At 41.0% G+C, this 27,723-nt stretch overlaps 1 protein-coding gene across 9 annotated transcripts in view; it reads left to right on the top strand.

The window, feature by feature from the left end:
• Positions 1-27,723, top strand: part of SVIL (supervillin) — a 229,081-nt gene that overhangs the window by 141,380 nt on the left and 59,978 nt on the right. For 7 of the 9 annotated variants that reach the window (XM_087420666.1, XM_087420662.1, XM_087420664.1 and 4 more), the window contains 7 exons: positions 1,445-1,502; positions 1,618-1,769; positions 4,320-4,971; positions 23,356-23,526; positions 24,199-24,233; positions 25,101-25,162; positions 25,469-25,608. In XM_087420666.1, the coding sequence (XP_087276792.1) occupies positions 1,495-1,502; positions 1,618-1,769; positions 4,320-4,971; positions 23,356-23,526; positions 24,199-24,233; positions 25,101-25,162; positions 25,469-25,608 (1,220 nt within the window). In that variant the 5' untranslated portion in view covers positions 1,445-1,494. Of the gene's footprint in view, positions 1-1,444; positions 1,503-1,617; positions 1,770-4,319; positions 4,972-19,820; positions 19,902-22,103; positions 22,995-23,355; positions 23,527-24,198; positions 24,234-25,100; positions 25,163-25,468; positions 25,609-27,017; positions 27,114-27,723 lie in introns of all 9 variants that reach the window. The other 2 variants (XM_087420668.1, XM_087420667.1) reach the window with 2 other exon arrangements.

Below are 27,723 nucleotides of genomic sequence, written 5' to 3'. Positions count from 1 at the left end.
ATCACCATAATCTCACTAGAGCTAATTTGCTAAATGGGAAGCTATTATTGGCTGAGCTTCCTCAAAAGGTAGCACACAGGATGCGCCATTATCGTTATACCCTTTTCTTCCAAATAGGAACATAATTCACATTGCAGAGCAAGCACACCTCTGCCTCCAGCTCCTCTGGTTCCTGGGAAGGCTAACTGAGAGAGAGACTTTTTTATGAAGCCAACTATCTTTAAAAAAGTCAAGCCAACTAAAATATTAAAGTGGCTATCATTTAAAAAACTATATAAATAAATAACAAATACACGATTTGTGTCTTTGAACACAAAGGACAATATAAAAGTCATGTGTATATGTGTGTGATTTTGACTCATTACTAAAAATGACTACTTCGAAAAAATAGAATGCAAATGGAAGCACTGGAAATTAAATTCCATGTATTCATACCCCCTCCTTTGAGTTTCTTCTTTGACTCAGCCTTTCAAAATTTTCCTGGGCCCTGGGGCTATCCGAGACTCCTCTCCCGCCCATTCCTGGGTCCTCAATAGGAAACACTCAGATGAGCCCTTGTGAAGTCACATGATTGAGGGGGAGGCCGGAAGAGAGACCTTTATTCTCCACCAAATTGAGCCATTTCTCCAAAGAAACCACTATTTGGCATCTTAGGAATATCTTTGTAGTCAGTACACATGAGACCCTCCCAACCTCAGCACAACATTTGTCTGCTCATCCAGTGTTGCCAGAATTGGGGTAATTACTTTATCCATCATTCACCTAAATTGTAGCAAAGAAACAATAATTAACATTTTCCTCTAGTGAAGGCTTGTAAGGGGAGGCTTGGGAACTGTGTTAGTCTAAACTGTAGTGAACTGGGGATGCTGCTTTAGGTACCGCTGGAAACCATCAGGTAGTTATAGGTATTTACAGGTTATGAAACAGGAGTGTTGTGAGTCATGCTTGCTGTAGCTTACTGATGAGCGCGGAGGGGTTCGTAGTACTAGTCTCTACTTCTTCAAATGTGTGATGTTTCCCATGATGAAGAGCTTAAAATACTTTTTTAAACCTAATAACAGTTAAAAACAGATATTGAGATTTCCGCTTGCTAGAAAGATCTTTCTGTTCAGGCCTCCTCTGACTCCCTGGATGAAACAGAACTCGCTGCTATTACTACATCTCTTACTCTCATGGTTTTAGTTCTTAGCCCAACCTGTGATGTGTGTGTGTGTGTGTGTGTGTGTGTGTGTGTGTGTACACGCTTCTCATTTGGCCTCTGCCTCTCCCCCTAGAAGACAATCTCCATGAAAACAGGAACTGTGTCAGTTTTGTATCTCACATTTGCATGGGAGCCAAGAACAGAAATATGAGTTCAATAAATGTATGTTGCATGAATGAATAAAATGAATGCATGACTACTAAATCCTAGACTATCTTTTTATTCTTTTTGGTTTTATTTTAGTTGCAGAATTAAGAAAAATCTTTGAACCAAAGAGGAAAGAATTTTTAGAAATGAAAAGGTAAGATATTTATTGTACATAATTAGGAAGTAGATGAGCTTGGCAATCCAGTATTCAGTTTTCCCTTGGAATTGATTTTCGTTGCTCATTATGCCCTTTTTGGTGTCTTGCACAGAAAAGAGAGAATTGCCAGGCGCTTAGAAGGGATTGAAACCGACACCCAGCCCATCCTCTTGCAGAGCTGCACAGGGCTCGTGACTCATCGCCTGCTGGAGGAAGACACGCCCCGGTACATGCGAGCCACAGACCCCGCCAGCCCCCACATCGGTGAGTGTGCACGCCTCCTGGCCCATCAGCAAGCAGGCTGCCCGAGATGTTCCACATAGCCTTTTTTATTAGTGTTGGAAAATGGGATATTCCACAGAAGTGAATTGTGTAGATGCAATTATTTACTAAATATGTGTGTTTGTTAAAAACAGCAACAACACATATGTCAGCTCCGCCCTGCCTCACAGGCGTGGTCCTCAGGTGTCACAGCAGTAAAAAATACCAACAGCCGTTGGCACACTGTTGGGTAATTGATGACCAGTCATTTCTTCCTCTAGCCTGGGACCCCTCAAGGGCAGGAACTGTGTGTGTCTTTCTCTTCCCACCCTCAGGGCCCCAGCATCGGATTTGCTGTGGGAGAACCTCAGTAAAAGTTTGTTTGGTAAAGGACTGAATGAGACACGTTTAAACAGAATGCCCAGGTGCCCAGCACAGGGCACGGCTGCTCTCAGCAGGGAGCGTTAAATGTATAGCTGGACCTCGAGTGATTAGGGTTCTTACTCTACGTGTTTATGCAACAAACATTCTATTTATGCAATTTTAAATGTATTGCATATTTATTTCATATCAAAGAGCATGTCAAACATGACCTAGCTTTGCCTTGATTACTCAGTCTTATTAGGGGCATCAGATATTCAACTTGACCTTGAGAGAGGATGATGCATACAGAGCTGTTCTTTTCACCCCCTGTGGCTCCGTGCTGTTGCTTTTTATAGCCAGTGTTTTCTAGTTTCTTCCTCAGAGAGGGCTGTTGCTCTCACTTCATGATGTGATCAGTTTGCTTGTCTTTACAGTTTCTGATCTTCTATGACCAGAAAACTAGAGAACTAAGATTTTTAAAAATTATGTACATAAAGAATCAAGAATAGACAGAGAACCCAAATGTATAGCCAGAAATAAAACCTAGTGTCTATAAAATGTTAATCTATGTATTATATGATAATATAAGCATCACATGTTAGTGACAAAAGGAAGAATTACTCAATAAAATGGTATTGGGAAAATGGGGTATAGTGGGGTGGGGGAGGGGATATGGTCCTCTTCTCACTTCACACTAAGCACTAAAATACATTCCAATGAATCACATGATTAATTTTAAGAAAATAATTAAAAGCATGAAAATGTAGATGAATATCTAATCCAAGTTGAATGGAAAAGGACTTTCAAAACACAGAAACAGCTGTAGAAATCACACATGGCCAGGTCAGTTGACTTCACTACATAACAATTAACATCTATACTCCAAAGACAATCTTATACATAGACTTCACAAAAAATTAAACAAACAAATTTGAAAACATGAATAAGATGAAGGCTCATATTCCTATAAAAGTTTACACAAACCGATAAAAATCACACTTGAATCAATAGAGTATAGATCATTAAGCCCGACCAGGTATTCTAGAGAAGAAAAAGATAATACAAATGACTAATAAATAATTGGAAAATGCATATATTCTGTTTTTATAGTATGCAAAGGAAATTTTTAAAATTAACACTCAAGGTTTGTAAGAGAGCATATATTGCAAATTGCAAGTGTAAATCAATCTAGACTTTATAGAAATTAATTTGACAGTCTATCAAGTGTCTTAAAATGATGTACCCTTTGATAAAGCAATTTGACTTTTACCAGTCTATCTATTGTGATAATCAGAAAATCAGACTGATTAAAGGTTAGAAACAACTTAAATGCCCAGTAATATGAGAAGGGTTAAATTAATTATAGAATGCCTATTGGATAGAATATTATAAAGCCTTAAAAAATGATGTCTTCAAAATGAGATTTTCAAATATAGGAAAATGTTTTATATAGAACATTAAGGTTATATAAAACATGAATTATTTTATATAGAAATAAAGAAGAAATCAAATATGTAAAAGACTAGAAGGAATATATAGAAATGTTTGACAAATTATCAACTTATTATTGATTATTATAGATTAGTGGTTATTGGTGATTTGGGGTTTTACCTTCCTATGTTTTCATGGTAGACATTTGCTACATCAAACATGTGTACTATAATTGGAAAAAGCCACTTCTGTTAAAAAAAAAACCTAACTCAACATCAACCTGGTGAATATTGATATGAGCCATTATCGTTATGGTTACTATCAGATCCTGTGGAACCACAGTCCGTCACTTGTCAAATTACAGCAGTTCAAATATCTGTTATCTTTTCTAGAGGACTCTGAACTCGTCCTCTGGCCTCACACATGAAATATTAAACTCAAAAACAAAAAAGTACATAACCAAGGGAAATAAGCACTAAGCAAGGACTGAAGAGCTCTCAGGAGGGAGGAGCTGGGCTTTAGTGGCGGCCATGCTTTAGGTGGTTTGTGGAGCTGGTGGAACATTCACAGCCTTCCCGTGTTTCAGGGCAGATCTCCGAGTTCGTCAGCATCCCAGGTAAATCATCTTAGCTAACTACTCCTGTGTGAGAAATCGGTCCTTCACAGCGTGGGCGCTCACGTGTGTATTGTGTACAGAACAGAGTGGAGTAAATGTGTGTCTTGACATCTGTGTGTATTATCTGTGTGCTCTTCTTGTAGGCCGATCAAATGAAGAGGAAGAAACTTCTGATTCTTCGGTAGAGAAGCCGACTCGATCTAAACTCTACACAGAAACCTCAGGCGTCCATGGTGACTCATCTTACAGTTCAGGGATCATGGACACACAGAGTCTGGAGTCCAAAGCCGAAAGGATCGCCAGGTACAAGGCGGAGAGGAGAAGGCAGTTGGCGGAAAAATATGGGCTAAGTCTGGATTCTGAAGCCGACTCCGAATCAACATCTCGATACATCAAGTCCAGGAAGGACCCTGATGCTGTGGAGAAAAGGGGAGGAAAAAGCGACCGCCAGGCCGAGTGGAGCAAGGAGCCGAGTTCTCTCTGCTCCAGGCCCGAGGGCGCGGGGCTCAGGGCGGGCGCGGCGGAGTGCAGGGGCTGCGCGGCCCGCGGGAGCGACGGCGTGGCCGACGCCGAGGTGCCGCTCGGCGTGGAGAACCAGCGACGCGCTCAGGGGCAGAGCGCCGCCGCGGCGGAGACCTCCCCGTGCTTCCCGTGCCCCGGGCCAGACGCCTCCGTCAGTGACGTGCCACGGTCCCCCAAGCAAGTGCGTGGCGCGTCCCTGTCCTCGCCGCGGCAGCCCGCCTCCCCGAGCCGCGCCGCTGGGGACTCGCCGTTCCCCGCCGAGGCTCGGTCCAGGTAAGCGTTCGCGCGGCGCTGGCCGCCTGCAAGTCTTCTCTGCCGCCCCGTGACTTAGAGTCTGGGTGTTCTTGGCATTCTCTGGAGGTCTCAGCTCACTGCAGAAATAATCTGTGATTTTTTTTAATTTCCGCAATATCAAAACAGGTTCTACCGAAGCAGGAAGCCTCACGTTCTTTTTTTTTTTTTTGGTATGTTCTTTTTAAAATTAATAAATCAGATGTCATGGGTGCACTCTCATGGAAGCCCCACTTCAGGACCCTTCTTACTGTGTTTCTCACCTGTCTTGAACAGTTGTCTTTTTCTCTGTTTTTTTGTAATCCTACCCAAGACTTTTTGACGATTGTTTTTGTTGCTGTGGTTGAGAATCATAAAGCAGAAGGACCCCCTCATTGACCAGTGGAAGGGTCTCAGTTTAGGGTGCAGAAGTCTGACTGCAGTATACACTGAATATAACTGTAACATATGTGAGTATATTAACACAACACGCCAAGGAAACAGCTGTGTATAAGAACACCTCATTAAAAAGATCAGCTGTTAAGAGAAATCACTGTGTAATAGGATGGACCAAAGACAAGAAGGGCTCCCATTTCGAAAAATCAGAAAAGGAATAAAATCAGAAATTCAAATGCCAGAAGAGAATATGTGTTTCTTTCTAAATTTAAATATTTAAATTTAATAAGTGTGATGACCATATTTAAAATGCAATTTATGCAATTTACACATCCTTCTTGAAGGTTTGGGGTGATTGTCTAGGCCGACTCTTAAGTGTATTTTTCAGTTCAGACAAGCATTAGCTTTACAGGTGAATTGGGGAGGGATGAGAACCAAAGGTTCAGCAAATTTATTCTGGAAAAAACAAAAAGATGCTGGAAAATACCCCTGTTTATTTCACACTGGGTCAGAGCAGTAAATGTGGTCATCTTTAAAAGTGGCATTAATACATCTAAAACAGATCATTTTAGTTACTGCAGTTTATTGAGCCAAAGACCTGTCACTACTTACTTATCATCCACAATAAAATACTTAGAGATATTAGCTTCTAAGAGAATTAAATACTATAGATCCTGAGATTGTATTTTGAGAGCCTTTGTTCAGCCTTTAGACTTAACTACTTGAAATTTAGGGACTGTGACCTGTTGTCTCATATTTTGAAATGAAACTGTTTTGGGGGAAATTCATATTTCATAGTAGAAACAGTGTTGGCTTAGTTACTCTATATCAAAACAAATTCTTCCATGTGCTTTGTGAGCAGGACAAAGAAACCTAACATTCCAATTTAGAAAGAAAATTAGAGGCTTACGATTACATGGATTAAAAAATAATGAGAAGTCTCATTTCTGATTGCCATATTATGAAAACTGTTTAAGTTGTTACTATGGTATCTAGGTTAGCCATCTAGATCACATATAATAGATTCTCAGTGAGGTTTTTTTTTTTTCTTATTTCCCTCTCCTTTCTTTTTTTCTTCTTTTTTTTTTTTTTTTTGTGAGGAAGATCAGCCCTGAACTAACATCAGTGCTAATCCTCCTCTTTTTTGCTGAGGAAGACCGGCTCTGAGCTAACTTCGATTGCCAATCCTCCTCCTTTTTTTTTCCCCAAAGCCCCCCAGTAGATAGTTGTACATCATAGTTGCACATCCTTCTAGTTGCCGCATGTGGGACGCGGCCTCAGCATGGCCGGAGAAGCGGTGCGTCGGTGCGCGCCCGGGATCGGAACCCGGGCCGCCAGTAGCGGAGTGCGTGCACTTAACCGCCAAGCCACGGGGCCGGCCCCCTCAGTGAGATTTTGAAGCAGTTGTAATAGTAATTAAAAATTTGTTGAGTATTCCTGGTAAAAAGATGGAATACTTAATAGTTTTATGTGAGTTAAAATCTTAATATTCAAAAATACATATAACTTAAGATCTTAAGAGCCGTTTCTTTCTAGGTTATTTGAAGAGGCGTATTACCTAGAAGTCTTCATAAGCCTAGCCTTAGCCACACGGTGCCTTACTTTCACGAAGAAAGGCTTAAAGGAATTAAGAAATTGTGAAAGAGTTCTTGAGGAGGCACACACTTTATTTTTTTAAGCCATCCAAGGCACACAATTCTATGATTGATAGGCAAAGAAACACAAATCGTTTCATATATGTGTGTGTGTGTGTATATAGATATAAAATACTTGAGAATCATATTTACATTAAAAAGGATAGAAAATAATGTGTGACAAGTATGACATTAAAAAATAAGACTTATTTTGTAATGACTCTAGTTGTTCAGCTTATAAAGATGGATTTAAAGTGGATTAACATTCTGCTAGAGGTCCTTTCTCTTAAGAGTCAGGAAATTCAAGTGTCACAAAGTGACTGTTGTCTGATTTCCATTTGGGAGGAAGAAAGACAAAAAATACTTTATGTACTAAAATAATAACCAAAGAAACCTCCATGACCCAATAAGCATAAATGAAACTAAGATGTCATCTGATATGGAAATATGTAACGAAAAAGTTTAATAAGATTGGGGCCAGCCCCGTGGCCCAAGTGGTTAAGTGCACGCCCTCTGCTGCCGCGGCCCAGGGTTCGCCGGTTCAGATCCCAAGCGCGCACCGACGCACTAGTTGTCAAGCCATGCTGTGGCGGCGTCCCATATAAAGTGGAGGAAGATGCGCATGGATGTTAGCCCAGGGCCTGTCTTCCTCAGCAAAAGGAGGAGGATTGGCAGATGTTAGCTCAGGACCAATCTTCCTCACCAAAAAAAAAAGAAGTTTAAGAAGATTAAGGAATGACAAAAAAATTATCTACAAATAACCAAATTTAATACCACATTTAATCGTGGATTTGTTCTATCATTGAAATGGAATGTTTTTCTCACTACTCTACTATACTCTTTCATCCACCTAGTTCTGCCAGGTTGTTTGGCTATTCATCTCCGAATTAACTCATTCTCATTTCATCATTTTATTTTGCTGACTAGCAAAAGGCCGTTTTTGTTTCATTCATTAAATATGAATGCATCGCTCATGAATATACAATCAAAAGACTACCTATGGTGTCCTAAAAATTCAAATGTGAGCCAGATATCAAATGCATAGTTTTTGTATGTGCTCATGTAGACTAACACATGTATGCACAGAACAATCATTCGTTCTTATACTTCACTGTGCTACACTGTTGTCAATCATTATAAGCTCAGTAACAGTCTTTGGGGCAGTATTTAGCTGTGTAATAAATCTATTTTAGAATTATTTAACGTTCAGTTTATATGATAAAGAAGATGTTTATGTATGTATGTGTGTTACAAGCTCTTTAGCTCAGAAACACTGTTGCCTGGGTATCAGGTGAGCACACTGTTTTTAATCAAACTAAGAATACACATAGTAACAGAATAAAGCATAACACACCTCCCAGCCCCCATTCCCCAATCCTGCCAAGCCCCATAAACTTGGAATTTCAGAAACAAGTGTTTTTTGGAGAAGGTGGTGTTACTGATACGAACCATTCTTTGTTGATTCAGCAACTGTGAATTTTAGAATAAAATTCAGAGATCTGGGACCTCTGGATTATGCAAATTAAAAAAAATCTGAGCTCCTGCTACTACTGCTAGAAATCCTGAATTCAAGATTCTTGTTGAATTTGCTGCATTGCGCATATCTTATTTTCTAAAAAAACCAAAATGCACCATACTGGTTCCTTCTGTGAGTGGAGAAACACACCACAGCTGCTGCTTTCCTGAGCGTCCAGCTGTAGCTCCCTGTTCTCAGTCAACTACGCGCCTGGGAGAGAGGAGAATTACACCTAATTTCCTACTGGTGATCCATTCTAGAAAACCCTGGTTCATTTGTTTTTTTATTACTCTACTGCAACTGGTTCATTTGTTTTTTTATTACTCTACTGCAATCCTCACCACTCCTTCTCCCACTTAGCAGATTTTATCATTAGTGGCCGGAAAATGATTGTGGCGGCTTCCTGCAGAGCTGACACTGAAATTTGACCTGGGGAGAGCTGCCCTGGGTAAATCACGGTTTGGACAGGGCTCCCCGTGATGCCAGAGAGCTGTGGATTGGCTCAGAAAGATAGACCAGTGCCTCCTCCAGAATGAACTTTTTCTGCATCACTGTGACATGCAGACTTAGCCAACTAGGAAGGAAAGGAAGGGGCTTATGCTGTGCTCTTATAGTTTAATTCTGATTGCATTTGCTTGTCTCCCAATGAGAGGTTTGAGTCTAAAAACCCCCTGCAGAGGCTCAAGCTCACTGTTTTAGTTGTTAATTGTCTGCTGACCTGCACTGATAGAAATGTCCACCAGCGAGTGATGCGGAGGGGGATGACTGCTCCCAGACCATCGGCAGTCCTGTCTCAGCTCCCATCTGTCCCATGGCAGGGAGGTTGTCTAACACACCCTCCATGTTAGGGCAGAATGTCGTGGAAAACATAGATCTCTGAGGATCCACTCTCTAAAGGAGAGACCTCTAGGTACCCCCACAGATTCGTTCCAATATTGGCATGGAATCATTTCCACATATCAGTCCCTGTATCCTCATACATCTACTCTCCTCACTCTGCTCTATGCCTTTGGGCTGTTCATGTCTGATTAACTCATTCCCATTTTTTTTTCCTTTTTTTTCTTTTCTCACTGGCAAGCATGAATTTCAGTTCATTGAATTAAATATGAATATGTCACCCAAAATACTTGCTACTACGTCCTAAAAATTCAAATGTCTGCCAGATTCTAAATGCAACATTCTGCCTGTGTGTGTGCCTTTGCACGTTCATACACGGTTGTGTGTATAAACAAAGCCATCACTAGCAGTTTTTCCAAACAAGCAACTTTAAGCAAATAAACTCTTAATTTTAATGAGAGGCTGAAGTTCATGGCCATTCTTCTTAAACTGAATAATAATGTTTTATAATTAGAAGCTACTATATAATTGGAGCTGGACACCCACAGGGTGAAGCTAATTTTCCTGTGCTGGATCTGGCTTCATTTTGGTAGCAGGAGGCAATTTTTAGTCTATTGTCTCTTAGGGGTATAGAGAGCTAAAGCATGTCATTGTATACTTAGGGGTACAAACCAAGAGCAACTCCTGTCCTCTGGGGCAACTTACGGTGACTTCTTCTTTCCTGGCAATACAATTCTCTGCCAGTAACCATATAGCCCTCTCCCAAGGGAGGTCATTTCTGCCATATTGAGAGTTGGCTCACCCCAAGACCCCACAAAATAGATACTTGATGTCAAAGAATTTTAAATTCTTAGAACGAGAAGTAACCCTGGAGATTATTTAGTTTAAAAATCTATTTTATACATGAAAAAACTAAAGGTGAAAGAACCTAAGTAACTGAATTAAGACCATATAGCTACTTTGACGAAACCGAGTCCCTTATCCATATGCTTTCATTCATTCATTCAGGTTCTCTGGATCCATCAGAATTCTTTCCATTACACTCTGCTCTTGTTATTTTTATCAGTTCTATTTTCCATCATAGTGGAAAAGAGAGTCTGCTGTTTTTGCCTTTTGAAGGTTAGAAATTTTAGGAAAGATGATCAGAGGTGTTATAGAAACAGTTTATATGGATTTACATGAGGTATTTAAAAGCCTTATCCTCATAAACAAAATGAAAACTTGTAGTCTAGGAGGATTCAAACTCAGTAGGCATCCATCTGTCTATCCATACCTCATAGGTATTGATTTATGGGTTAATTTCAACTCTAAGGTAGTTTAGCTAATCATTGAAGAAAATTAAATTGAGCCTTCTGTGTGCCAGGCACTGTGCTCTTAGAGGGGCATATCATTAAAAAAGAAAAAAAGTGTGGGAAATAACTACACCACAATGGGGTAAATAAGGTTCTAGAGACCAAAGTTGGGTGCCATGGGAATACCAAGATGGTGTATTAATATTTCCCCCTTGGAGAAATGGTCATAGTTGAACCAAGTCCTTAATGATGTGGTGAGTTTGCTGGACATGCAGGGGAAGCTGCTCTAGGCTAGAAGGCACAGACGTCCAATGTAGACCTAGAAGGAGGGGCCAGCATGAGGCTGAGAGCCAGGTGGGAACCAATCACGAGCACCTTGGAGGACACGACAAGGCATTTGGCCTTTGCTTTGTGGAAAATGGGAAGTGCCTGAAGGATTTTAAAGCAAGAATGATTAATTATGTATTTTAGAAAGCTCCGTCTGGAGGAGTGTGGAGAGTTGGTCTGAAAGAGAATTGATTCCAGTCAGGATGGCCACTGACCTGGTGTTGCAGTTACCCAAGCAAGAGATAATGAAGTCTCTGGTTCCAAGTTGGTCTTTGTCATTAACTTGGTCCTATTTACCATTTCATTAGCTAATCTGGAAGATGTCGATGATGTGATCAGATTTCTGGAGGAGAGAGTGTAAATAAGTTTGGTGATAGAAAGAAAGAGAATGGGGAGAGAGGGATAGAGGGATGGAGGGAGAATGAAGATGAGAAGGAGGGCGAGAGAGAGAGAGAAGAGAGAAGTGGAGCATGGAGGCAAGAGAGCACATGTCCCTGCAATAATGGTTGGAAACTAACAAGATGAAATTTAATAAAGTCCTGTATTTAGAGGGGAAAAGAATCAGTGTACAAGTTCAGGATTGGGGAAACTTGATTTAACAGCAGTTCGTGGGAAACAGACCTGGGAGTTTTAGATGACAGCAAGTTCTTTATATGACTGCCAAAACGGCGAGTCCAATCTTGGGGCACTTTATTGAAAGTGGACTGTCAGTGGCACAGGTAGTCCTGGTCCACCTGTGTTCTGCAGTGGTCAGATTACGTTTGGGTATCTCCTCCTAATTGAGCTGGTGACAAATGAGAACATGTTCAGAGAGTCTACCTTCCCATCTGCCCTGCCTTCTTGACCTTTCCAAGGTTTTATAAACTTCTCCCTGTCTTAATGGAAGCTAGAATCATGTTTGGAGTCTCCTACACATTCTCTGGTGCTTGGACTCTCAAACCAGTCTGTTCTTCTCACTATCAGATTGTCATCTTCCCAGTGCAGTTATAAAGCTGACGCTTGGCTTGGTATCAGGAGCCCTAATGTTATCAGTCTGGCTCTGGTTAATGATGGTTCTGCCAAAAGGGAAAAGAGGAGAAGGAGATCATGAATGAGGTGTCTCACAAATACAACCTCACGGCACCTCTTGTTGTAGGAAGAAGGACATTTTAGTGACCAACACCCTGCAACAAGGCTGACATACCCAGAAAAGGATTTTCGCAATTTTGTCCGGATTCCCCCAAGCATGGCGCCATGAATTTGGTATTATGCCAATCTGTAAGATTGGTGAGGAAGATCTCAATGAGAGTGTTACTTTAGTAGAAGTAGATACGAGAGGAGTAGATACCGTGTCTCAGTCGTTTTCAGATCTCCCTCCCTGCCACTGCCCAGCATCTAGCACATACCAGGTAGCTCAATGTCATTTTTGAATGAATGTTCTGCTGTTTTCCATGTTTTCTTAAAGTGTCACCAAACTATAGCAATGCTACTTGAAATAGCCAATCTGCAGACTATGGGTCAGTCCACAACCTATGATGGACTCGCACCTGCGTGTAAGTCGTGGGTCATTTCCTTCATCAAGAAAGTCATGCCATGAACAAGATGTCAGCTGAACTAAACAACACGCTGAGTGATGTTGCTCATTTTCCTTCTGGTGCAAGGCTTTTTATCTCATCATGGACCAGTGACACCCATCAGCAGAACACACTTTGAGTGGCGCTTGTTTATACTGCAAGGCTCTTTTCACTTTGTCTGAGGTTGGAATTCTTGTATGTGGTCTTGAGTCAGTGTGCTCATAAATATTATTGAACTGTGAGTGGGAATCATGATAAGCAAAAAAGGCTGATTCTAGGCTGGCCTCATGACTAAGGCAGGGGTCTCTGGATTACTTTGTTTTAGGAGGAGTGGTTAGAATCCCAGCAGGAGACATGGAAATCCACTTGTAGCTGGGAGCTGGAAACTCATTCCACTTTGGGAGGCCCACCACATACTGTCCTCAGATTCCAGCACTTGCTCCAACAGTTCTGTCTGTCCGCACGTGCCTTCTGCCATCTCCCTTTCTTGGCTGAGGTCTCAGTGTTTAGGCATTCAGCGCTGAGATTAGCTCGGAGGGAGACTGGAAGAAATTGGTTATCTCACATATTTATCCTGCTTCTGCCCCAAGAAGTCTCTGCATTTCTGTCCTTTCATTACTCAAGAAGTCCTCACTCTATTTTCCAACAGTGTTGTATTTTTTAATTGAGGTATAATTTACGTCAAAATGCACATAATTTTAAGGATGCAGGTTGGAGGGCTTTGGGAAATGTATAACCATTACCCTAGTTGAGATAGAAAACGGTTCCATCACCGCTGTGCCTCTGTCCGCCAAAAGATTCTTGACTCCCTTTGTGAGGACCTGACTTAGCTGTTGTAGCCTGACGGTATCACTCACATACTCATTATGTTGTATAAACTAGTCCTTCCCACTGTTAATTTTTTACCAAGCCTTAATTATTAAAAATAGTTAAGCATGACATTAAGGAATGCTACATAAAATAACAGCATCCATGCAAGATTTAAAGAAATAAAGAGAAAAAATCCTGAGACATCATTGCCACAATTCGGATGTGGTCTCTTTTTTGTTCATATTTTTTAAAATTCACTTGCTTTTATACTACTTCAAAACAATGCCCCCTAGGGCATCATTTTAAATTTTTTACTTTTATGAAATATTTTTGTACTGTTATGAAATGGTATCTTTTTTAATCTGAAATAATTTTGTACTTTTATGAAGTAAATTTTGTACTGTTTATGAAATGATGTATTTTTAAATCCGAGTTTGGGTGTCCCTTAGCTACCGCACAGTATTATAATCAGGCTGTACTCTGTGGTGGAAAACTGGGTCTAAAGAACTTCCATTATGTTCCATAGTTTGGGGCTGCCTGTGAATTAGCCAGATGAGTTCTGTACTTTGAGTCACCATTTTTGGGAGCCAAGGCATGCTTTGAATCAGCTTTCCAAAGGAAGAATTTGGCTTCCCAGCAATGTAAACACTTAAAGTGACCACTCTGAAATCTTCTCAGTTCTTTCCTCAGATTTCTCAGTCTCTTTGGGCTTTGGGGGAGAAAATTTGAAGGAAAGAAAGAAAAAAGATACAAAATAGGAATTGACTGTGTGTGGTCCACATTTTATTTATTTTTCATTTATTATTTACTTTTTTTGTTTTTAAAGAACAAAAAACGATATTTGAATTTAAGAATCCCATTATTTGCACTAAACGTCTATGTCCAAGTAAATCCCTTCACTGTGACTATTATCTAGGTCAATTATGAAGGTAGGCTGAATTAGTTTTTAGAAGTTTTTTTTAATATTATTTTTATTGAGATACAGTTTACACGCAGTAAAATTCACCCTTTTTAGTGTACAATTCTGTAAACTTTGACAAGTAAGTAAAGCTGTGTAACTATCACTGCAACAAGACGTGGAACAGCTCCAGCAGCCCAGAAGAGTCTCTTGTGCAGCTGTTGGTCGACCACCACCAGACGCCACCAGGCCCTGCCAACCAGTAATCTGCTTTCTGCACCAAGCTTCAGAGTTTTTACACGTAAAATCAAATTCCTTGAATATTTTGTTTTTGTCAATTTGAAAGAAGTTATGTAAGATTTTGATGAAATTGTTCTTTAAAATCATAGGAGAAATGTTAATGTCGACTGTTTATAACGTTCTCAAGAAAGAAATCCATCGTAAGTGGTTATGATTTAAATTTACAAGGTAGTTTATACAGAATTGATTTTTTTTGTGTGTGTGTGTGTGTGTGAGAGGAGGACCAGCCCTCAGCTAACATCCGATGCTAATCCTCCTCTTTTTTTTTGCTGAGGAAGTCTGGCCCTGGGCCAAGATCCGTGCCCATCTTCCTCTACTTTATATGGGACGCCACCACAGCACGGCTTAACAAGCGGTGCGTAGGTGCGTGCCCGGGATCCGAACCGGCGAACCCAGGGCTGCTGCAGCGGAGCGCACACTTAACCGCTTGTGCCAACGGGCTGGCCCCCCCAGAGTTGATTCTTAGTTTCAGACTTCGTAGTGAATACTCAGGACACAAGGAAGTCAGGTATGCGTGCCAAAATTATTTTCTCTGACGCTGGCATTACACGTGTCATAGCCAACACAGGAATATTTATTGGTGAACAGTTAATAGTTAGCTGTTGTGATGTTGAGTCTGCAAAGTGCCCATGAAAGTGGGAATTAGGTTTCATGAATTAGGTGTCATGTCACATTATCATTTTGTTGTGCTGGAGGAGGTGAGCCAGCTGAGAGATCAGTTCAGCTGAAATATTCCCTCGGTCCTCAGAGTATTTATAATTCCTCCCTCATAACATCCAGTATCATCTGTTCTGAGTTCATTCCTCTCGTGAATTTTCTCATTTCCAAATAGTTATTCTTACACTTGTCTTCTGCTATAGATTGCTTTGGTGGGGGCAGGAGACAAGGTTTCACCCACCTTGCCATGTCTAGGCCCCAGTGTCCCCCTCCCACCCTCATCCCCACCTCACCTCAGCAGTGAGTGCCCTCTGAGCTAAATTATCTTCACTGCCGGACTCCTTTGATTTCATGTTGTACATTGGGAGAAACAGAGAAAGAAGGTGATTGGGTTTCGCAGGATTTACAGGTAACTGGGTGGCTCTCTGCTGGAGGTCAACAGGCACAGCTGAGAGCAACATCTGGTGAGGGTTGTGGGCGTGACCAGGAAGCCTTTGGTGGCTTCCTTGCTTAGCCCTCGAGCACGTGAACACTAACATCCCAACTACATCATTACTCACTCAAGCCAGGGAGGCATTACTCATTCAGTACTCATTCATTTTCCAGAATTCAGAAGCCTATAGTTCTGGAGGAGAAGACATAGGCTTGGGGGGTCCCACAGCATTGGGTTCAAACCCCATCCTCTCATTAACCAGCTTGTGGTCTTGGACAGTTAATTTTTTTTTTGCACCTTCCTTTCTTCATCTATGAAATGAAGATAAGAATACCTGGGGGAGCTGTTGTAGAGATTGTCATTCAACAGTTGATCCATTCCACAAAGATTTATTGAGACCTGCTATTTGCCACACACTGTTCTGAGTGCTGATGGTGCAACAGTCTCTTCTCTCAGGAAGCTTATATATCCTGGTGAGGGAAGAGAGACAAAAAACAAATAAATGTGTAACGAGACAGGTGTGATAAGTGATATGAAGAAAATTCAAGCAATTCAGTGAAGGTGAAAAGAGAACACTGGGGGTTGCTATTTGGTATAAAGTGCTTAGGAAAGTCTCTCTGCTAAGATAATAGTTGAGCAGAAACCTAATAAAGTGAGGCAGCATTCCTGGGAGAATGCATCCCAGGCAGAAATAGCCCCTGCAAAGGCCTGAGTGGACACTGTGTGGAGTGTCTGAGGCGGCCCCCAGTCACTAGTGAGGAAGGCGCATTGGGTTTGGGGGGGTGAGGTAAGGGTGAGGTTGGGAGAGAGGAGGGGTAGGCAGGTCGGGGAGCTGCCCGTAGCCCATGGTGAGGGCTTTGGGTTTTGCTCTAGATGCTGTGTGGAGCCATATAAGGGTTTCAAAAAGAGCGGTGACCAATCTGCCTTCCTGACTGCTAAGCTGAAAATGGGTTGTAGGTGGGCAAGGATGAAAACAGGTAGAGTAATTAGGAGGTCATCTCAATAGTCTAGGTGAGAGATGGTGGTGGCTTGAACTAGAAAGATAGCAGCAGAGGCAATGAGAAGAGGTTATGTTTAGAAGGTAACCACTAGAATTTGATGGACTTAGATGTGGGGTATGAAAGAAACAGACGAGTCAATGGTGAATCTCAACTTTTTGGCCAGAGCAACCCAAAACAGGGAGTTGCCATTTGCTGAAATAGGGAAGACTCCAGTACAAGTTGAGTTTGGAGGAAAATCAAGAGTTCATTTTTTGGACATATGAAATTTAAGATGTCTGTCAGATATCTAAATAGAAATGTCAAGTAGCCAGTTGCATCCAAGAGTCTGAGTTCAAAGGAGAGAAACATTGGAAGCTCGTCAGCATGGAAGTGAAAGCTGGGTGAGATCATCGAGGCCTTGATTGTTGGTGGAGGGGGAAAGGAGACAGAGCTGTGGGGCCCCCAAGCTTTAGAGGTGCAGATGGTGAGGAGGAATCATCAAAAGTGGCTGATGAGTGAGACAGGAGGGAGTAATCACTTCTGTCAAACGCTGCTAGTAGGTGAGTAAGAGAAGGACTGAGAAATGACCACATTCTGCTTCATAGCGGGTATGAAGTGCCTGGGACAACCTTGTGAACAATAAGTGTTTAATTAAATTTAAGTGTCTTCCCACCCCCGTCTCTTTATTTTCTGGTTTTGATGGCAGAAAACTTCACCCAAATAAGTGCCTTAGCCAACCTCAAGGATCCTAAAAGCCTTACTTTGAGAAATACTGTTCTAAATCACTCCTGCTATAAATTTACTTAAGACAAACTCAGGCCCTCCTGGTGAGGCTGGACCCACGTTCCTTAAAATCACGTGACTTCTGAATTGGAACTCGATATGTATCATCTCTTTAAAATACAAAAATAGTAACTCATAAACTTGCAGCCGTATGTTGTCTATGAAGAAGAAAGAAGAGGAAGAGACCAGCATTTTGAAGGGCTTGCTGTGTTCTTGGCACGATGCCTTCACATATGTTTGTTTACTTCTCGTTACATTTGTATTCATTATATATGAAAATTTTGAGTATTGTCTACCATGGTAGCAGTTATTTGTTTTTTTGGCTAGTTCCATACCTATGTTGCAATGAATAAATGGAGCCCAGCAAGTCCCCCAGTGTCTGTGTATGATTTTCATTTTGCAAATGCTGACTAGACATATTCTTAAACAAGCCTCTGGTAATTTTTTATGGTGATGCTGATCAGATTTTAGTCTTATCAATGAAGGTCATGTTCAGAAAGTTGTATAGCACTTCACAGTTTACAAAGTACTCTATTATACAAAGAGCATCTTAAAATAACTCTGTGAGGTAGGCATGTTAGTTACAGTCATGCGTTGCTTAACAACGAGGATACGTTCTGAGAAATGCGTCTTTAGGCAATCTCATCGTTGTGTGAACATCATAGAGTGTACTAACACAACCCTAGATGGTATGTGTTACCCTATGACACACCTAGGCTTTTTGGTACTAATCTTATGGGACCACCATCATATATGTGGTCCATTGTTGACCAAAACATCATTATGTGGTGCATGACTGTATATTAACTTGATGGTTTTCAAAAGCAAATATCTGTTGTTCCATCTTCTCTCGCCGTATCCTGTGCTACGCTGATTGCCTCCTTTCTTAGCTGCAGCTGATATGCTAAACTATTCCTGTGTTTAAATAAGCGTTGAGAAATTAGACCCTTTATAGTTCGAAATAAAATGGCTTTCCACACATCTGGATGTTTTATTTGCTATAAGCTAAATAGCTGTACTGCTGGGGATAGGGAGGTGGGGTGATAGATTTGGATGTAGAAAGATGGGGGGATGTTACTGGAGAAATAGGTCCAAGCCTAGACGGTGACAGACTTCAGTGGTCACAGCAAAATGTACAGTAGTGGTGACAGACAGGTGCCTGCCAGCTTGAACTAAAACTCAAAATGATTTTAGAAAATTAAGATAAGTTTATTATAATTATCATTCTATTCTTTTGGAAATTGTTTTCAGCTAAAATGTGCTTCCAGCGTGGTTTTGAAGAACTCTTGCAAATAGGTTGGTAAGGTTTTGAGCTGGTAAACATTTTAACTAGCATGTAGAATTTCCATTTGTTCTTTCTACATTGTAAGAGGATACAGGTGCATAGCTTGACTATTCCTCCTGTGTCTTGTTTTCCATAGTTACCACAAGGTTTTCCTTGTCTATGGTTTTTCTCTAAAATATTTTCAGCCTGGCATAATTACTTTGTCACATTCGACCTTGCATTATATTCGATTGTGCGTTGAGGAATGAATGCGTAAGTCATATATTATCTTGCCTACCATGTTGTGAGTTTTTTTAATGGCTGGGATGATGTCTGATTCCCCTTTGTTACTTCTCAGAGCATAGCTCAGTGCTTTGTACAGTCATGCGTTGCTTAAGGACAGTGATACCTCCTGAGAAATGTGTCGTTAGGCGATTTCGTTGTGCGAACATCATAGCAAACATCATTACACAAATCTAGATGGTGCAGCCTACTACGCATCTAGGCTGTATGGTACTAATCTTATGGGACCACTGTTGTGTATGTGGTCAGTCGTTGACCACAACATTGTTATGCAGTGCATGACTGTACATAGTGGGAACTCAATAAACATTTGTTGAATGAGCCTGAAGTAGTATTGGTAATTGTCCTGTTGGTTGCATTATTCAGTGATAAATATAAAAGGAAAATGTTTAATAGCAGTTAAAGATATGATCTTAATGAATTTCTTTTTATTTATTTCCTTTATTTGATATGTATTATTTTGCATGGACACTTTTTATATTTGCCTGTTTACCAATGTGCCTTAACAAAACTTATGGACAATAAGTTGCCTTATATTTTTAATCCAACTTCTTACAAGAAAATTGTCTGGGCAGAGTGTGACTATAACAGACTCCTAAATACTTTCAAATTACTTGAAAAACACTTTATTTGGTGGCTTTAGACGTATTTATTTCTCTCTCTTGATTTTAGTAGTGAGCCAAATGTTCTGGAAATTCCATGAAATGAATATAAACTCCATGGCAAAATGTACTTATACATTTTCAAAAGCCAGAATTATTGTTTACTTAACAAAAATCAGCCTGTAGGTCTTAGATTACAATTACATCTGTGTATATGTTGACATTTTAATAAAAAGTATCTGAAGTTGTGTTTTTTGTACGTGATAGTACAGGGAAACCCAAACATGAGTGGTTTCTCCAGAAAGATTCCGAAGGGGACACACCTTCGCTTATCAACTGGCCTTCCAGGTATATCCCAAGTTGAATCCCTTGGCTTATGTTGAGTGAGTGCTCTCTACCCACTGACCTGCCTTGCTGTTCCACACATTAGCCAGATGCTAACTCTCCTCCTTTTAATGGCTGTGCACTTGAAAGTCACATGTTCAGAAAGGGACTGCTGAAAGTTACTTTCTCCTCATTTGCTTTTCTCCTGCAATAGCCCTAATTCCTGCTAATAGTATTTCTCCTCACTCCTCTTTTTTCCTCTTGTTGAAAATCTTTTGATCACACCACTTGCCTTTCTCCTTTCTCATCAACTCTACTGCCAGGTAGGGGCGGGAGTGAGGACTGAACTGGCCCCTCTGGGTTCCTGTCCTTTGAGTCAGACTAACCAGCTGGTGTCCCATCTTGTCCACACGCCCCTCCACCCAGCACTTCTAGTCTCCTTCTTTTCATGTCTCCTCATCTCTAAACCAATAGTTAATTTTCAACAGTTATATTTAGGGCATGTGGTTTTAAAAGCAGACAAAAACCTCTATCATTTCATTTTTAAGGTTGGGGGCAGGGAGAGGCGGAAGCAGTAAGAATGAATAAGTCATTGGCAGGACAAAGCACCCATATATTGAGTTTCTAACAGTCACTTTGTTCTTGGCTGAGGACAACATTCAGATTGTCTCTGATTAGAAGGACACATTCCACAGGAGAACTTAAACCGCATTTCAGTCTTCTTTTGATTAACAAAGCTTATAAATATGAAAGCCTCCAACACTGGCTAGTCTCTGGGAAAAATAACAACTCAGAATGCTTTTTTTCCCCTGAACTGTTCATGATGACTGCCTTTTATGTGTGTCTTTGAGTTTTCTTTAATGAAATATGCATAGATATCCTTCATTTTACATTGAAAAACTTGCAGGAGTTTATATCAAATTTAGCAAGGTGCCTTTGACATTTAAGGAAAGAGTCTCTTTCAAAAATATATATCATAAATAATTGTTTTTGCTGACTAAGCTCAAGAAAATGGATGGTTTACATTCTCCAAGAAATCACTTTTCCTATTCCAAAAGCATTTTTTACTTTTTAAAGATTATCCTGAGTCAGTAATCCACTCTTAAACAGCTTGAATGATTTCTCCTTTCTTGCCATATGGTATTTCAAAAAGTGAAAATAAGAACTAGCTAGCACTAAAATGTTTACTCTTTGCTAAGTGGTAAGCCATGTGCTTTGCAAACATCACATTTTGTCACTATTATTTCCATTTAAAAAGTAGAGCAACTGAGGCCGGTAAGTTGCCCAAGACCACACAGCTAGAACTGGCTGAGCCAGGCTTTGATCAGAGGTCTCTTGGGACCCCACAGCCGGAGCTCTTGGCTATTTTGCTAGTGCAGTAATAGAAAAAGGTCTGTAGCTTTTAAAATGGATTTCAGTTTTGCTCTCAGATATTTAAATAGCTCTAGAAACAACAGAGCAATCTCCTTTTTGATTAGTTTTCAACTAAGGGCCTAATAGCAATTCCAGAGGGGAGAAAATGTTCAGGTCATGAATTCTCTCAACAAATATCTTTTCTCTAACATTCTTCTTGGTGCTACAATTGTTAGTGGTGATGATGTTCACATTGGTCACATGTCTTACAAATGAATGAATGTCATCTGCACTGCATGAAAAAGCTTGTGAATGTTTACTTGAGTGCTTGAAAAGAGGTGATTGTTGTGTCTTGAGCTCAATAAAAAAATAATCACGAATGCTCTTACATTTCCAGGAGACAGTGAAATTACATTTGGTCACTGGGTGTATATGTACCTGGAAACTACCCCCACAGCCCATATACAAGGCTAGTACGTGTGGAAAGCTTACCGATTCATAGCAACGGCCTCAGGGTGCCCTCCTGCATACTGTTGCTGTCTATTAGTGAATTTTCCTATGGCTTCTGGGTGGTCATTGAGTCAGAAGGCATCCATTGTCTCCCAGGATAGCATCCGACCCCTCTCGGCTTGGTGGAGGGTAGAGTTAGTTTTGTACCACACTGGCATAACGTATGCACACTCGGAAACTCAGCTCAAAATCATTCATCTAGCAAGCAGTGGGTTTCTGACATTAACCACCAAAAATGCTTTTTCACAATGCTTCTCTCTTTGGGTTGATTTCCATTTACTGGTAATCTGTGATCCACGTATGCTTTCTTTCCATTGACCAGTTACCTCACCATGCAACTTAAATCCTTTTTCTTTCTTAAAGAGTTAAAGTTAGAGAAAAATTGGTGAAAGAGGAGAGTGCTCGCAGCAGCCCTGAACTTGCCTCAGAGTCCTTAACTCAGAGGAGACATCAGCCAGCCCATTACCTGTCCTTTCAGTCAGAAAACTCGGCCTTTGATAGGGTCTCGAGCAAGGCAGCCAGCTCCGCACGACAGCCGATCCGTGGCTATGTCCAGCCGGCAGACCCCGTTCACACTGCCAAGCTGGTGACCTCAGAAACCCCAGAAAATGAATCTGAGTGCAGCTGGGGGGGATCAGCCACTCAGAATGTCCTACAGCCTCCCACCTTGAAGGTTCTAGAAGGTGAGAGAAGAGATACCCCAGTTCTCCATATTTGTGAATCAAAAGCAGAAGAAGAGGTGCTCTTCACCGAAGCTCTCGAGAAAAGCAAGAAAACACCTTTGGCTTTGGAGGATCGTGGGCTCGCTAGAAGCCACGAAGACCCCTCTAGAAATGAGGACTTCGGTAAGCCAGCTGATAGCACAATCACCTTAGAACCTCAGAAGGAACTAGCAAGTCTGCCACAGCCACCTCAAGCCCAGCACCAGCCCACTGAGAGAATGGGCAGGAGCGAAATGGTTTTGTATGTTCAGAGCGAGCCTGTGTCCCAGGATGCCAGGGTGACAGGTCACAAAAAGGAAGCATCCACGAGGAAGCACAAGGTCCTCACCCGCTCCCTGTCTGACTACACCGGCCCCCCTCAGCTCCAGGCCCTGAAGTGTAAGGACCCGGCTTCAAAGCGAGAGCCAGAGCCGCAGAGTTCCAAAACGGAGGGGCTGCACACAGAAGTTGGCGTGCTGGACACAAAGGTCTCTGTCGCCCAGCTCCGAAATGCATTTCTGGAATCTGCCAGTGCCAGCAAGAAACCCGAACTGTAGGTGATGTTTCAAACATCCTTCCGATGTGTCACTTGCACGTCCTTGGCAGAATTGTTCACTTCTCAACCTGTGTTGTGTCCCGCACTGAGTCGTATTAGCTTAGCTCACCAGTGTGTGCAGAGCAGACCATACAGGAAATGGCTCAAAACTACCATTCTGCTTCCGCCTACTAATGGGGAGCTCAGTACTGGGTCGCTAGAGTGTTCCACGTCCTTTACGTGCATGGTAGAGGCATGCAGTGGGATTGGCGGTGTCTGTGCCTTGACTCACTGAGATGCATAAACCTTTGCTTTGTTCTCTTTCTCTGTCTCCCCGTTTCTCTTCTGTATTCTCTCTCTCTCTCGATGATTCTAAAAGCCAACCACGGGTTGAGAGGTCAACCGAAGGAGTTGGCTTGCCTACCAGTGTGGAACGGGAGAGAGGGTCCCGGAAGCCAAGACGCTATTTTTCTCCTGGTGAAAGTAGAAAAACTTCTGAGAGATTTAGAACTCAACCTATAACCTCAGCAGAACGAAAGGAATCGGATAGGTAGGCATGCGTGTGCGTAGTTACGTAGTCTAGGAACGTAAAAGAAATCGTACGGGATTTTTACCACAGCAGCGGTCCTGATGCTGTCTAAATGGGATGTGATGATTCCCTAATTCTTCTATCTAATCTATAAGGGTTATTTATTTGGCTGGTATAAATGTATTTTTAAATGCATTACATGACAACAGTATCACAGTACATGGTTTTAAATGGCATTCAGATGGTCAGAAGTAAGAAACGTTATTTTTCTTCATTTAATGTTATTAATTTTTTATACCCTTGTTAAATTAGAATCCAAATTGAGTATTCACCAGATTTTACATATTCATTTTATAAATGTCTGCCTACTTGTTGTATTTGAGTTTTATATTATCATATGTTTATGCCTAGAAATGATAAGGTTTGTCTAAAAAATTAATGAGGTGTGTTTAATAAGTCATACTTGATCCTGGTTTGTCTCCACAAGGTGTGCACTTGGCTGGGTTGTGTGCACATGTACTCCAGCATCCATTAACAACTGTATGTGCGTATTCACAACTAGAACTGCTACCAGGAGGATATTCTTTAAGAGAGTATAATTGCATTTTAATTTTACTTTTAATATGACGTTTTATTTGGATCTTCTCCCACCAGCTAATTTTTGTTATTATTATTTGCTAATGTCTTTCCTAGGTCTACATCTACTTCAGAAATGCCAACTGCTGAGGGCAAGTATCTCTTTTCCTTTTTCTTCTTCTTTATCATCTTATCCAGATCAGATTTAAATAATAAGATTTTTGCTTTTTAAAAGAATGAGATTATGGTGCATATCAATTTCTTACTTTACTGCAGGTTTTCCTTCTGTGAACATAATAAAACCTAGTTGAGATTTTTGGATGAGCTTTCCCTTATTTTTGAGCGAGTTAGAGAATTGCAGAGTGAGCAATATTAAAACAACTGATTTGAACTGAAGAAGCAGATTTTTGTTGTTACTGTTGCTATTTAACAATTAAGAAGAGAAATTCCTTCCATAAAATCTATTTTTATTTTTATTTTTATTTTTATTTTTATTTGCTGGGAAAGAGTTGCCCTGAGCTAACATCTGTTGCCAATCTTTCTGTCTCTCTTTTTTTGCCCTCCTCAAAGTTCCAGTACATAGTTGTATATTCTAGTTGTAGATCCTTCTAGTTCTTCTCTGTGAGCCGCCACCACAACATGGCTACTGACAGAGGAGTGGTATGGTTCCATGCCCAGGAACCAGACCTGGGCTGCTCAAGTGGAGCGTGCTGAACTTTAACCACTAGTTCATCAGGGCTGGCTCCATAAAATCTATTTTTAAATCTCAATTCGTTAACTATTATAGTAGAAAATTACTGTCCAGACAGAGTTTTGTTTGGTTGTGTTTTAATTGCAATGGAACTTGGCACCTTTTAACTGAACAGAAGAATAGGTTCCCCACAAGGGGAAAGTATTGCCAATTGTAATTTTTAGTATATCTTTTCTTCTATTCGAAGGATTTCCGTGTCAGACTTGGGAACTTAACTTTACCCACGTTTTCTAATGATGTTCAGTTTTTATTTTGTGGCTTTTTACAGATGAAGAAAACGTAGATGAACGAGCCAAGCTGAGTGTGGCTGCCAAGAGGCTGCTTTTCAGGGTAAAGTGTGCTGAAATGCTTGGGGGAAAACCATCACCCCCTGAGGAGGGCTCCCACTGCTCCAGCCTGGTTCCCACACATGGGCCCCTGCAGCCCACCTCACTCCTGCCCACCTGTGGTTCCCTCCGAGCCCTCGGCTGGTGTGCCCAGCAGCTGACACAGCACGAATGCACCTGCTGATAATGATTTGCGCCTCTCAGGGGCATCCCTCCTGTAGGTGCTGGAGGGGAGCAGAGTAGAGACATTCTGCTGCCCAAATTTCCTTTCCTTGGATTTATAAGGATTCCACAATGTTTCTGATCTTAGGAAATGGAGAAGTCATTTGATGAGAAAAGTGTTCCGAAGCGACGCTCAAGAAATGCGGCTGTGGAGCAGAGGCTGCGGCGTCTGCAGGACAGGTCCCACACCCAGCCCGTCACCACCGAGGAGGTGGTCATTGCGGCCACGTGAGTCTCCCTTGTGACCTGTTGGCCTTGGCTCTAATGTTTTCTTTTTAAAAAAAGATTTAAAGACTTTTAAATAAAAACGAGGTAGATTGGGAGATAGTTTAGTTAGAAGCCACAGAGAAGTTGGTGGTATTTAAGTTGGTGGTATTTAGGGATTTTCCTTACTGCGGTCTCCCTGAACTTTGTAATGGGATATATTACCTGTTGTATCTCCTAGAAAAACGTAAAGAGGGATTTTAAAAATTTTTTTTTTTCCGTGCATTTTTTTAATCTCTTAGAATGAAAAATTTAAAACATGAGAGCAGATGGAGTAATATAATGAACCCTCATGTACTCATCACCCAGTTTCAACAATTGTCAACTCCTGGCCAGTCTTGCTCTACCTGTATCCCCACCTACTTCCCCTCTCCTCCTGCATTATTTTCAAGCAAACTCCAGAGATCATTTCATCCATAAATATTTCAGTACATATCTCATAAAGATAAGGGTTCTTTTTATTTGTTTTTAAATAATCACCCAAAATTTTTTTAATTAATTGGAAGTTTGATTACTTTCCAAACTGTGGGAAGTCAGTTTTGAGCAGTATGTTCCAATATGTTCAGAATGAATTTCCAGAAGTAATTCATTCAGAGATCATTGCTTCAATCAAGTGAAAACTTTTATTAGTTTTTTAAAAATTATTTTTGTGCCGCCCCTGGACACACACACACACACTCCCTGAAAAAATGAAGTTCATCTCATTCAGAGCATTGACATCCTAAGAGGCCTCCGTGTCATAGCCCACACCTGCTGTTAGATCAGCTGCCTTCACTTCCTTCCCCCAGTTGTTCCTCAACGTCTTGGTATATTTGTGGATAAGTACATCTTGTATTCATTAGGAAATCCTAGCAAAACAGTTTTTTTTTTATTATTTAAATGGCTGTTGTAAAATAAGAAGCAACTACTCATGGGAGTGAAACAGTAAATATAAGCAAAAATTAGCACCTTATCAGGCTCGCTGAATCTACTTTGATGTGCTTATAGATTATATGAGGACACTGTTTCTTTTAAAAAATAGATTGAGAGCAATACTCTAAAACATGGATATAATCTACTGATTTGCTAGTGATTGATATTAGCTTTTTTTCAAGTTACGTTTTTAAACCAGGATATTTATTCTAAAGATGGGATAAATCCTTCCCAAGCTCTCAAAACCTATTCTTATTCCATTTATTTGGGTAGCCTCTGTCGCTTATTTCCTAAGTTTGTAATTGCTTTTCAAGTTCTTTTGTGATTTTCCTAAAGTAATTAGCAAATAATTTTGATAAATATTTGATTTAACGTTTCAGAATTGAAAACGATGCTTTCCTTAATGCCTCTTTTCTTCTCTCTCTTTATGAATGTTCCTTCTTTGGCAATTGCTTTTAAAGTGAACCTATCTCTGCTTCCTGCTCTGTGGCCACCCACCCCGTAATGACGAGACTTCCTAATCCCACTGTAGCTAAGAGCCCTGTACAGCCTGCCAGGTACTGGACAGAAACAGCTGCATATGGCACTGAGAACAAAGGTGCCAGACAGCTGATGCATCTTCAAATCTCGAATGCCTTTTGTTCGCTTGACAAACAAGCCAGTGCAATGAGTGGTTCCGGGAATGTACGGCGTTTTGTTTTGTCATAGTGCAAGACATCATGTAGGCCTGCATGAGAAAACATCTCGTCTACCTGCTTACGTTATGTGTTGGAACTAGGATCACACTAACTCGGCTTATCCGTTTGTTCTGTTTCTGTTTTTCATAATCATGGTCATCCCGAAAAAAATGTCATTCTTCGTCTAAAATACTAGCAATTAATAAAGATTAATAGAAAAATGGGGAGTTAACATGCATATTAAAATTCTGATAATATCTAGATTTTTTTTAAACACTTGTAGACACAAATACATGTTAAAAACAATCCTACCGGGGCCCAGCCCCGTGGCCGAGTGGTTCAAGTTCCACACACTCTGCCTTGGCGGCCTGGGTTCACAGGTTCGGATCCTGGGCTCAGACCTACTCCACTCATCAGCCATGCTATGGCAGTGTCCCACATACAAAATAGAGGAAAATTGGCACAGGTGTTAGCTCAGGGCTTATCTTCC

Source organism: Ceratotherium simum, chromosome 32 (assembly GCF_057802395.1).
Source record: "Ceratotherium simum simum isolate JZ-2026a chromosome 32, ASM5780239v1, whole genome shotgun sequence".
Classification (NCBI taxonomy): Eukaryota; Metazoa; Chordata; class Mammalia; order Perissodactyla; family Rhinocerotidae; genus Ceratotherium; species Ceratotherium simum.
This window is presented reverse-complemented; position numbering and strand designations above follow the sequence as displayed.